The sequence below is a fragment of the Lygodium microphyllum genome, chromosome 15 (assembly GCF_053477565.2).
Source record: "Lygodium microphyllum isolate KBCC chromosome 15, Lygodium_microphyllum_v1.1.10, whole genome shotgun sequence".
Classification (NCBI taxonomy): Eukaryota; Viridiplantae; Streptophyta; class Polypodiopsida; order Schizaeales; family Lygodiaceae; genus Lygodium; species Lygodium microphyllum.
In genome coordinates, this window is record NC_141149.1 from 123,194,208 (window position 1) to 123,205,866 (window position 11,659).

Consider the following 11,659-nt stretch of genomic DNA (forward strand, 5'->3'; position numbering starts at 1 on the left):
GTGTGATGGCTCTCTCTCTCTCTCTCTCTCTCTCTCTCTCTCTCTCTCACTGAAATGGTCACAAATGAGCTCTCCCTTGGTCTCTTGGCTCTTATACCCCTTCCTGGGTATGGTGTTGATGTCCCCAATCACTCACTTGCCGATCTTAGGCATCACAAGCGAGCTTTTTACCACTTTTTGCACGATTTTTGTCCTGTTTTGCCTTGTTTTGCAACAGTAAACCCTACCCTTCTCCGGTGCGATTTCCTAATCCTAATCTACACTAAATGCAACAAGAATCGAAAGCAAAAAACTGAAATAATTTCTCCATGTTTCCCAATCATCAAACAAACAAAATATCAAACAAACAAAACTGAAATAATTTCTCCATGTTTCCCAATCATCAAACAAACAAAATATCAAACAAACAAAAAATTGAAATAATTTCTCCATTGTTTCCCAATCATCAAACAAACAAAATATCCCAAAATACTTACTTGTTTTGAAGATCAAAAACACCCAAACTTCCTACCTATCTCAAGCTCCATTTCGGGGATGAATCCCTTACTTCGATGCTCGATATGAGGCATGCAAGTGCTCAAGCTTGAATTCGTTGGTCTCGACAATGGAACCAAAATGTAGTGGGAGCTCACGCTCAACCCCCAAGACCCACGGACCGCTTATTGCTTCAAGCGTTTCAAGCGAGCTCTAATGGCTATCTCTCACCTAGCCGATGTGCCATCGATCCTATGAGTGTAGTGAGCTTACCTTTATGCCGATCAAGTTGCCTCCTCTCCCGCACACTCCGGTAGCTCCACGATCCAAGTGCAAGCTTCAAGCAAGCTCGATCCTCCCGCTCCAAGCTTCAAGCTCCATCGCTGCGAGCAAGATAAGAGAAGAGAAGAGAAGAGAAGAAGAGAGGAGAAGATGGAGAGCTTCTCCACCCCACGGTCCCTCACCCTCACACACTCACTCCCTCACACTCTCACACTCCCTCTCTCAAGCACAAGCTCAAGCAAGCAAAAACAAGAAGAAGAAGAAAAAGAAGAAGAAGAAAAAGAGGAGAGCTATTCTTGGCCACACACAAGAATGAGCTTCTCATTCTTTTTTCAACTTTATATACAAAACACTAAATCCCTTTTGGGCGGTCATTCCCTTTTTTACATGGCCGACCGTAGCCTAGGATTTTTTTCCCATTATCCTTCTATCTTCCTAGCTTCCTTTCCACCGCCCGTCTACATTTACAAATTGCACGGGGTGAGAACCCGACGCTCCTTGAATTAAACCATGATGCGCTTGCGCTCTTTTACAAAAGTTTTGACTTGCGCTTTTCCTTGTGCGCCTTTCTCCCTTATTTAGGACTCTTCTCCTTGTGCGTATTTGTCTTCCTGTTTCTCTTTGCCTTGGCCTTTGTCTTTGTCTTCTGCTTTAGCTTTTCCATATTTTCCACCTTCGTTCGTTTGAGGGTTAACAATGCCTAAGGACAGATAATGGGGGTGAGTATGTCTCACGTACTTTTTAGCAGTTATGTGATGAGAGGGGTATTAAGCGTCAGTTGACCGCCCCCTACACCCCCCTAGAATGGTTTGGCTAAGCAGATGAATAGAACCATCCATGAGTGTGTACATAGTATGCTTAGCCACACAGGCCTACCACAGAGCTTTTGGGTTGAGGCAATTAGTACAGTTGTGCATGTCATAAATAGATCACCTTCTACTGGCTTGGATTTCCAGGTTGCAGAGGAGGTATAGACTGGAAAACCTCCCTCTTATGCGGATCTCCGTGTCTTTGGATGTGAGGCATTTTGCTATGTGCCCAAGGACAAGAGAAGTAAGCTGGATCCTAAGAGTGTCAAATGCATTTTCCTTGGTTATGGGGATGCAGGCGAGATGGGTTACCATCTCTGGGATCCGCAGGTGTGGAAAGTCATCCGCAGTCATGATGTAGTCTTCCATGAAGACAAGATGCATCAGCAGCCTGAGAGAGTTGTTCAGATCCGCAGGGTCATATTTCAGGAGGAGCCGAGAGCTCCCGCACAGCCAGTTGGATAGCCTACAACTGTAGTAGATGCTCATGGTTAGGGTATTGGGACAGACAGCTAGACAGGTAGCAGAGCTTGCCGTGAGACGGTCTACTAGAGATAGACGTCCACCTGATATATTTCAGCCCTTGATGCATTATGTCTTGGTTACAGATGCAAGAGAGCCTTTCACTTATGATGAGGCTATGCGCAGAGGTGACAGTCACTCCTGGGAGAGGGCTATGTAGTCTAAGATAGACTCCTTGCATAAGAATGGCACTTGGGATTTGGTTTCCTTGCCTATAGGCAAGAAGGCTTTGCCATGCAAGTGGGTGTACAAGCTGAAAAGTACCCTGGACACCCCAAGCCAGCGTACAAGGCTAGATTGGTAGCAAAGGGTTTTAAGCAGGAGCATGGTGTGGATTTTGATGAGGTCTTTTCTCCTGTGGTTAAGATGACCACACCTGCGCTTAGTCTTGGCTTTGGTTTCTCAGCTTGACTTGGATTTATACCAGATGGATGTCAAGATTGCTTTCTTACATGGGGACTTGCATGATGAGATTTATATGGAGTAGCCTAAGGGCTTTGCAGAACCTGGCAGGAAGCACCTAGTGTGCAAATTGAAGAAAAGTCTTTATGGCTTGAAACAGGTACCTAGGGAGTGATATCATAAGTTTGATGCCTTTATGCAGTCATAGGGCTACATCAGGAGTGCTATGGATCCGTGTCTTTACATGAAGAAAGCCCGTGATGGTTCTTTATTGATTTTGGTCCTCTATGTGGATGATATGCTGATAGCAGGGAAAGCTCATGATGAGCTAGATGCTCTTAAGGCTCAGCTCAAGAAGAGCTTTGAGATGAACGATCTGGGACAGGCCACTCACATACTTGGTATGAGCATTAGACGCGACAGGCATCAGGGACTCCTCTACTTGTCATAGAGGGAGTACATTTATAAAGTCCTTGAGCGCTTCTGCATGCATGACGTAAAGCCTATTGGCTGTCCATTTCCTTCTTATGTGAAGGTATCACAGGCTGATTGTCCACAGACAAATGAGTAGAGGGCCGAGATGGCCAAGATTCCCTATGCATCCGCAGTGAGCAGTCTTATGTATGCCATGATTGCCACTCATCCAGATATTGCCTTTGCAGTTGGTGTTGTGGCACGGTATATGGCTACACCTGGCAAGAAGCATTGGGATGCCGTGAAGGGTATCATGAGGTACCTGAAGGGCACTGCAGATATGTGCATATGCTATGGCAGCCAGGATACAGGAGTCATGGGGTACACTAACTCTAATTATGTAGGGCATGCATATAGTAGGAAGTCCACTTCCGACTATGTATTCACATATGCTGGAGGTGTTGTTTCTTGGATGTCTAGGGTGCAGAAATGAATGTCCCTTTCTACTACAGAGGCCGAGTATGTTGCAGCCAACACTGAGGCTTGCAAGGAGGCCATTTGGTTGGGTCGTTTGGTTGCTGATCTTGGTATTGATGCTATCCCTACACTGCATTCGGATTCTATGAGTGTTATTCAGTTAGCCAAGAATTCGGTCTTTCATGCGAAGACGAAACACATTGAGGTGAGGTATCACTTCATACGTGGGGTCGTTCAAGACAAGTGTGTTGGCCTTGTCAAGATCTCGACTGACCAGAATCTTGCAGATCTGCTCACGAAAAGCCTCTCTACAGAGCGCTTTGCCTTCCTTAGGAGGTTGATGGGAGTGGGATGAGATGACATCTTTTCTCATCCTGTTGTACATGTGTGCATGTTGTATTGCCTTTTTTCTTTTTCTTTTCACTCCTCACTAGGGCAGATTTGCCTTTAAGTGGGAGATTGTTGGGGGTAAAGGCGCCTCTGCCTAGCTGCCCGTATATTACTACACTGACAGTCACCACCACTGCACACTGCAGGTGGCGGGCGCCCATCACTGTCACTTTATTCTTTATTCTTTTAGTGACAGTTTGAATAAAGGAAGGCCTGGTCACACATTGTGACTGTTGGAGTTCCCATTTCTTGTCTCTCTCTTTCTTGCTCTTGCTCTCTCGCCATAGCTCTCGAGTGCAAACTTCGATCCTTCTCACCTTTCATATCACGCATCACCATTGGGTCTATAACTACCATACTATTACAAATTCTATTAAATTGAGAGATGGTATTGCATTGGATATCATAGGCACATGTGATGACTATAATTTGATATTGTTGCGCCTTTTGTGCTTCATGATTTATGTCATGTCCCAACTTTGACAAAAACCTTATTTCAATGGCAAACAATTGAATGATAATAGATGCCATGTATCTTTTTGTGATTCTTTATAAAAGATCACCTGTGGTAGTCTCTCGCTCTGGTGCATTCCGATGTTTGTGGCTCCATGCCCTGTTAGTCCTTGGGTGGTGCAAAGTATTTTGTTGCATTCATAAATGATAAGATGTTTTACCTACATTTCAATGCTTTCTTGACATGATTGAGAACCAATCTAGGTATAAGCTGAAATGCATATTATCTAACACTGGAGGTGAATATGTATCTAAGGAAGTTGAGCAGCTCTAATGAGAGAGGTTGGTCAAGTAGGCTTATAATAGCACTTTTGAGTTGAGGAAGTTACTACTATCATGCATCTCATATTAATAGATCCCCATACATTGGTCTTGGTGGTAGAGTTGTAGAGGAGGTTTGGTTTGGTAAACTTCCCTCATATGCACACTTTGCAAGTCTTTGGATATGAGGCTTTTTGCCATATTTCCAAAGATAAGCGTAATAAGTTGAAACCCGCAAATGAATCTTTCTCAGATATAGGGATGCATGTGAGATGGGCTATTGGCTTTGGGATCCATAGGCTCAAAAGGTTATCCATGGCCACGATGTTATCTTCATGAGGAAAAAAAGCATATGAGACTAGAGCAGGTGATTGAGTACACCACTCCTCAAATGTAATTGAATTGAAGGTGGATTGAATGAAAATGAGTAAAGAAAAAGAGTCTAGATAGGTAAACACTAGCGAAGTTGATAGGAAAAGTTGTGTTAAGACCCCCAAGTCGTAGAATGGTAGACACTAAATAGCTTGATTTAAAAAGTTTTTGTTAAGACCCCACTAATGAGTCAAAGTCCTAGACCAAAAAACATTGACTAGCTTGATAGAATAAGCTATGTTCAGACCCCAGAATGAGTCAAGATAACCACCCTTAGATTGTTAAGGACGACAATTCATTAAGCGGGGGTCAGTGTAAGGGTAAGGTCTTTGTAGGTATACCATGAGGTTGCTACGACTGCACACCTATATAGGGAGTAGTAGAGTCAATCAAGCTCTACTTGGTTGTGCTTTTACGTGTGATTCCCTGGGCTCAATGGTGAACCATCACATGTGTGACGTCACGTAGGTATAGTTGTATCTTTCTATATCATGAATACAAAGGATTCCTTGTTGATATATCTTGTGTGGCTTTTTAATGTGTCATTTATATGCCTCATGTGACAAGTTATGACTTGAAGTCTTGTGAATGTCCATAATAGGGAGATACCTATATCCTTTGCCTAAGCCTATTAAATAACTTGATTCTCTTGCTATTATCATTCACTCTATCTCTTCATGAAATTGGCAGTTTACCCCCCTTTTGGACATTGGAATGATCTCGTGGTGTTAATGTTGCAATTGGTAATGGTAGTATTGAGCGCTTTGGTGGAGTCAATGATGATGACGAGAATGTTGAAGAAGAAGATGATTGTATGGCAACTATAGATAATATCCATGGAGATATTGGAGATTATGGAAGTAGTCTGGGCAAAGGTGACAACAAGGGTGATGACATTGATGAGAGTAAATCTATTGATTGTGATGATGATGAGGATGTGACATGAAAGATGTCAATAATGCTAACAACCACAATTCGAATTGTATTCTATAGAATATAATAATAAAAGATCAATAAACCTTTGTATTTAATCAAATATTGTTGTTCACACGCATGCACTTACCATTGTGTGACTCATCATGGTTGACTCTTGTTTGAGCATGACTCTTTGTTGGGACTTGTCTTGCTTAGACATTAAGGGCCATTATTGGTTATTTTGGTTTGGTATATTTAGGATATTACAAAAGTGGCACAAATGTGCATGCTCTAGACCTAGTGACCACTATAGTAGGCAAGGGAATCTAGTTTTGGTGGGAGTAGATGTAAATAAAACACATGGGTTCTTGAGAAGGTCAAGAGGAAGACTTCTAGCTAGAGCCCTACCACATGACTAGTTCATGTAAAAGTGAAAATACTCAAGCTCTTCATGTACCTAGATTTGGTATGGAATAAGAGTTCTCAAAAGGAATGGGACTTGACAATTGCTAGGCCCTGTTTGGCTAAGAAGGGAGAGTAAGATATTGGCACCCATCTTAATGGAAATCCTTAAATGGAGCAAAGTGAAGCGTGGATTACAATTACTAGATATTCAAGAAGAAGTGATAAGTCTGAGGGCTAAATTGATTAAAGGAAATTGGTAGCAATTGGTATCTTGGTCAATCATGCTCATTGAAACTCTTCAGAGTCCAATGAAAAATTTTGCATCAATTGGGGATTGCATGGGATGGGACTATTGAGTACCAAAGCAATGGAGCAACTAGGCCCAAAAACTGATCACCAATCTCTTTTCAGCTTCACGGGTAGCTATTATGAAATATGATAAATGGGATAGATGAATCAAAAAGATCAATCCTAAAGACAATGTATTTTGGACATGAACCTTTAGCCCCCCCTCTTGCAATAACTCTTGGCAAAAGAGGGATGTTTCTAACAAAATATGGGCTTCACGGAGTGGATCAATGGGTGAAGAATTCAAATGATTTATATATCTTTAGATCAACCAAGGTTAATTGTGGAATTCCTAAGTTGAGGAGGCTCAATTGGGAGATTGTAGATCACAAGTGCACCAAGTCAATAAGATTACTAAGATAAGTTAGAAGAATGGGAGTAGAAAGAGTGTACAAGGAATGAAGACTTCTATGAGAGAATGATAGATTGGCTCTTAGCTCTTATCCTAGGACTGCAAGTGTGGAGTGCGAGAGTGACATAGACTCTTGGCATAGAGTTTGCCCAACAAATTACGTGAGCAAACTGATGTGTGTGTGTTTTTCTATAAATATTACGTATCTACAATCAGCCGGCTGTGCTCTAAGTTGGTGACAAAACGTAAATACCGAGGGAGGAGCTATTCACAAAGCTAGGACTCAGGAGAATGTACCCAAGCTTCACACCATCACCCTGCAACGCCCACACGCTCACAAAACCCACATCTATCTGTGTATGGGGGTGGGGGGACAAAGGGGGTTAGCGTGCCCGTCATGAATCTAGTAAGGAAGCTTAAGACGAAATTAGTTTTGTCTGAGCATGGGCATGACGCTGTCTCGGAAGAGGAGATTTCTATCGACTCCACCCAGCATTCAGAGCAGGCAAGCCAAATTGCACATCACCTTGTAATCATGTGACCCACAACCCAAGTCCTGATTTGAGCAAGAGCATGTGATCAAATGCAGTTACTGGTTTAGGGGATGACATGGGTGTTACCTCTGGCAGAAACCAGGTCTACTTCCACTCCAGAACGTTGAGCATCTCACTCAAGAGGTCCGAAACCTTCGGAATCAGGCATGTGGCTCACAGGTGATCAATCAACGACATGAGCAAGAGCGCCTTTGTATTACTGTGGTGATCAAATGCACTTACTGGTAAATTAGGGGATGACATGATGGGTGTTATCTCTGACAGAACCCAGGTCTAATTCCAGTGCAGAATGTTGAGCATCTCACTCAAGAGGTTCGAAACCTTCGGAATCAGGTATATGGTTCAATGGCAATCGATCAACAACATACCATGCCCTTTTCAGCATTATAATATCGTCCAGCTTATCAGGTGCATGCTCTTGAAGAAGAGCTAGAGAAGCAAAAGAGGTTGAAGATCGCTTTCAGGACCCATGCTGGAAACCTAGGCGATTACCTCAAGGCGTGTTTACAAGCATTGGAGGACAAGAATGTACCAGAGCATGAGTGGAAAGAGTCTGCACATGTGCGTGGCACTGAGGACCCTGTCAGCTATCAGCGGGTTTTGTTGCTCAAGGAGCAAGCTCACCAGAATGGATGGTACATCTCGGAAAATGAGGTAATTGATCGCATAATATTGTTGATGCCTGCTTCTCTGGATTCACTTCTTCTAAGATCATGATTATGGAGTTAGGAGATTAATGTATCTGGCAGATTGAACTTTGCAATGAGATAGGCTCAGGTGCTACTTCAGACATTTTCAAGGGGATATGGCATGGTTTGGAGGTAGCAGTAAAGCAGATTCGCCCGAGCTTCTTCAGCAATGCAGAGGTCAGACTATGACAAATCAATGGGATGAGTGAATTTGAATGGTGGTCTTAGCAACATGCAGCCTGCAATATATCAATGAAATGTCACTTTGGAGGTATCCTGATTTCGCTGCCACAATCCTGAATTGCAGAAACCAGTGGATACTTTTTGCCAGGAGCTGGAGCTGCTTTCAAGAATCAGGCATCCAAATGTGGTGCAGTTCTTGGGAGCATGTATCTTACCACCTACACATGCATGGATTGTCATGGAATGCATCTCTTCTGGGACACTCACTGAATGGCTTCATGGAGCTAAAAAGCGCTCCTCGAGCAGAATCATACCGCTTCCACCCCTCCGCCATCGCCTCTGCATTGCTTTAGGGATTGCTCAAGGCATGCAGGTAGCAAATCTGATAATATTCAAAATGAATTGATAAAAGTCCATAGGCATCTAAAAGTCTGATGCTAGGCTACACAACATTGTTGATGGATTGCCTTGATGACGAACTTCAGTACAAATGCAGTATCTCCATGAACGCGATCCAAAAGTACTCCATCGTGATTTAAAGCCCAGCAATGTGTTTGTGGACAAGAATGGTGGGGTTCGCATTGCAGACTTCGGCTTTGCAAAGCTTCTGAACAGCGGCCAAAGTGCTCTTACTGGTGAGACTGGTGGGTAAACAGCACATTATCCCTGATGTTCACTTATAAGAATCTTCACATTTGCTCTTTTCCTTTAGGATCACTCTTTTCTTGTCCCACTCAATATTTGCAGGCACTTACATATATATGGCCCCTGAGGTGGTACGTCACGAACCATATACTGAAAAATGTGATGTGTACAGGCACGTCCTCCTTCCTGTGCTATCAAATTAACTGACTTTTTTGGACCTGCTAAGTAACATGGCAACATCTATTCTAAAAATTGGCTGTAAATTAACCTAATCTTTTGCACCTGCTAAGTAACATGGCATCATCTGTTCCAATAATTGGCAGCTTTGGAGTGCTTCTATGCGAGCTTATGACAGGTTTTCCTCCCTACATTGATTCACAATTAACACCACCAGAGGTAAAAAGGATGGGGGGGACACAAGAGCATCAGTCAAAAGGGTCTTGAGATAGCCATTTTTATTGTTTTTGGTGCATTGACTCACATGTCACTAGCGCCTTGTACAGATTGCTTTTGCAGTAGCTCGAGGTATTCTGCGTCCGACACTTCCTCAGACGATCAGTCATGTGCCTGCATTGGACAAGAAGCTCATTGCACTGATGAAGTCTGCATGGGATCAAGAACCATCTAACCGTCCCTCCTTTGCTACAATCACAAAGGTCATGAAGACCCTTATGACCTCACAACTGCCATGTGATGATCAATAGGGCCGCATTTACTGCAAACCAAATGCCACACAAGCCATTTCATCATGAGTTGCCCTCACAATGACTTTACATGAGTAGAGCAACCTACGTGGGGGCAATGTAGTTAAGCCAACATAAGCTTCACATAGAAGGAATCAATGTTTCGCCTCTTTGCATAGTCCCATGATCTATCCAAAAGAAGGTTGGCTAATTACCCTAGCATATATACAAAATCACACATGATTTAAGCATTTAAAAGGGGCAAGTCCAGACATTGGATTCTTCTAAAGTCGTAAAGCTATCTCTAGTGAATTTCCTCTGTTTGGCATTCTTGTTGTTGTGTGCATGCACACCACATCAGGTTGCTGTTTCTCGAACATCATGTCACTAAGTATTCAAATTTGATATCAAGATTGGATTGATTGTGCTCTTACGCTTTCAATTTTAGCTTCATTACTCACCTATAGTTAAAGTGCATTGTATGATTGGATTGCCCATAAGATTGTCTATTGGATTGTGACAAATGTTCATATCATCTCTATCTATCTATTCTACTTAATACTCACCTATAGTTAAAGTGTGTGCATTGTATGATTGGATTGTCCACAAGATTGTCTATTGGATTGTGACCAATGTTCATATCATCTCTATCTATCTCTATATCTATCTATTCTACTTATTAAGCAAAGCTTTTTAGGAACTCCTTGTATAAAATTTCCTTTTACCCTATGAGAAGGTAGGAAGCTTTTTGGGCATGCCACCTATCAACTCCTATCTTAGCTATAAGAAGGTGGAAGTTCTTAAAATCTCTATTTTCTTTATAAAGGATAGAAAAGTACACTCGTTTGTTATACTTATACTTTGTTTTGTCTCATTAGAAATTCATGAAATCAAACTGACATCTCTCTCTCTCTCTCTCTCTCTCTCTCTCTCTCTCTCAGAGCTCATGCTCAATTTCCAGGACTCATAGACAGCTTATTGTTTCAATCGTTTCAAGCCAAGTGCAATGGCTCTCTCACATAGTCGTGCGCACTCTCACACCTACAAGTGTAGTGAGATTACTTTTATGCTCGATCAAGTTACCTCCTCTCTCAAGCACTCTGGTAGCTCCACAATCCAAGATATAAGCTCAAACAAGCTCTATCCTCAAGCTTCAAGCTCCATGCTCCATTGCCACGCGCGAGATAAGAGAAGAGAAGAAGATAGAAAAAGATAGTGAGCTTCATCACAATCTCTCACTCTCATACACTCACTACCTTACACTCCCTCTCTCATACAGAAGCACAAATAAGCAAGAACAAGGAGAAGAAGAAGAGGAAAGCTAGTTTTGGCCACACACAAGAATGAGTTTTTTCATTCACTTTTTGTCTTTTATACAAGTCCTAATCGCCTTTGAAAATCCATCTCTTTTTCACATGACCGATCATTTTGACTTAGGTTCTTTTTTTTTTTTTTCATTTACATTGTGCCTTCATCCATGCCTATCTACATTTACAAATTGCACAGGAGGGAGTCTGGTGCTCTCTTACAAAAATTTAAGGTGCATATTTTCTCTTTTGTACTTATCTTAAACTTTTGAGGTCGTCCTTGTGCTTTTGGTTTTTTTTTCTTTTATTTTTTCAGTTGGTCTGTCTTTTTTCGCTTTGCCTTGCGTTTTTTTTATTTTCTTTGCAGTGGGGTTAGCATTACTTCCCTTCTAGCAACCGAGTGCGAGTCCCATGGCACTTTTGCTGGCACTTATTGGTGAGAGCTTGGGTGATTAAAGGGTTGTCATATGGATCGATGATGGAGCTTCGTGGAGATTGGATGTAGAGAAAAAGCATTACAAAATGGATGTGAGGTTGTGGAGACCGAGAGTAGATTGAGTGGGTGACAGGGGATCTCTAATATTAGTTTTCGATAGAGATCACTATTTTGTGCTTTCCCAGCAATGAGTAGGATTGTCTCCGAAACAGGGTTAAGTTTAGCA

The 11,659-nt window shown here is 42.3% G+C and overlaps 1 protein-coding gene across 1 annotated transcript; it reads left to right on the plus strand.

Annotated features, from left to right (window-relative positions):
- The first annotated feature begins 7,333 nt into the window (after nt 1–7,333).
- Nucleotides 7,334–9,943, plus strand: LOC148025010 (serine/threonine-protein kinase EDR1-like). Its single transcript, XM_087693640.1, has 10 exons — nt 7,334–7,441; nt 7,566–7,649; nt 7,755–7,823; nt 7,899–8,144; nt 8,240–8,356; nt 8,487–8,735; nt 8,859–9,006; nt 9,110–9,179; nt 9,331–9,362; nt 9,511–9,943. Exons 1-10 carry the CDS (start codon nt 7,334–7,336, stop codon nt 9,633–9,635), a joined length of 1,248 nt encoding a protein of 415 aa, XP_087549766.1. The 3' UTR covers nt 9,636–9,943.
- Nucleotides 9,944–11,659: the final 1,716 nt, after the last annotated feature.

Coding starts and splice junctions, on each gene's coding strand:
- LOC148025010 (XM_087693640.1), top strand. CDS start 7,334: ATGAATCTAGTAAGGAAGCTTAAGACGAAATTAGTTTTGTCTGAGCAT. Junction 7,650..7,754: donor ATCAGGCATGTGGCTCACAG/GTGATCAATCAA, acceptor TATCTCTGACAG/AACCCAGGTCTAATTCCAGT. Junction 9,180..9,330: donor GAAAAATGTGATGTGTACAG/GCACGTCCTCCT, acceptor AATAATTGGCAG/CTTTGGAGTGCTTCTATGCG.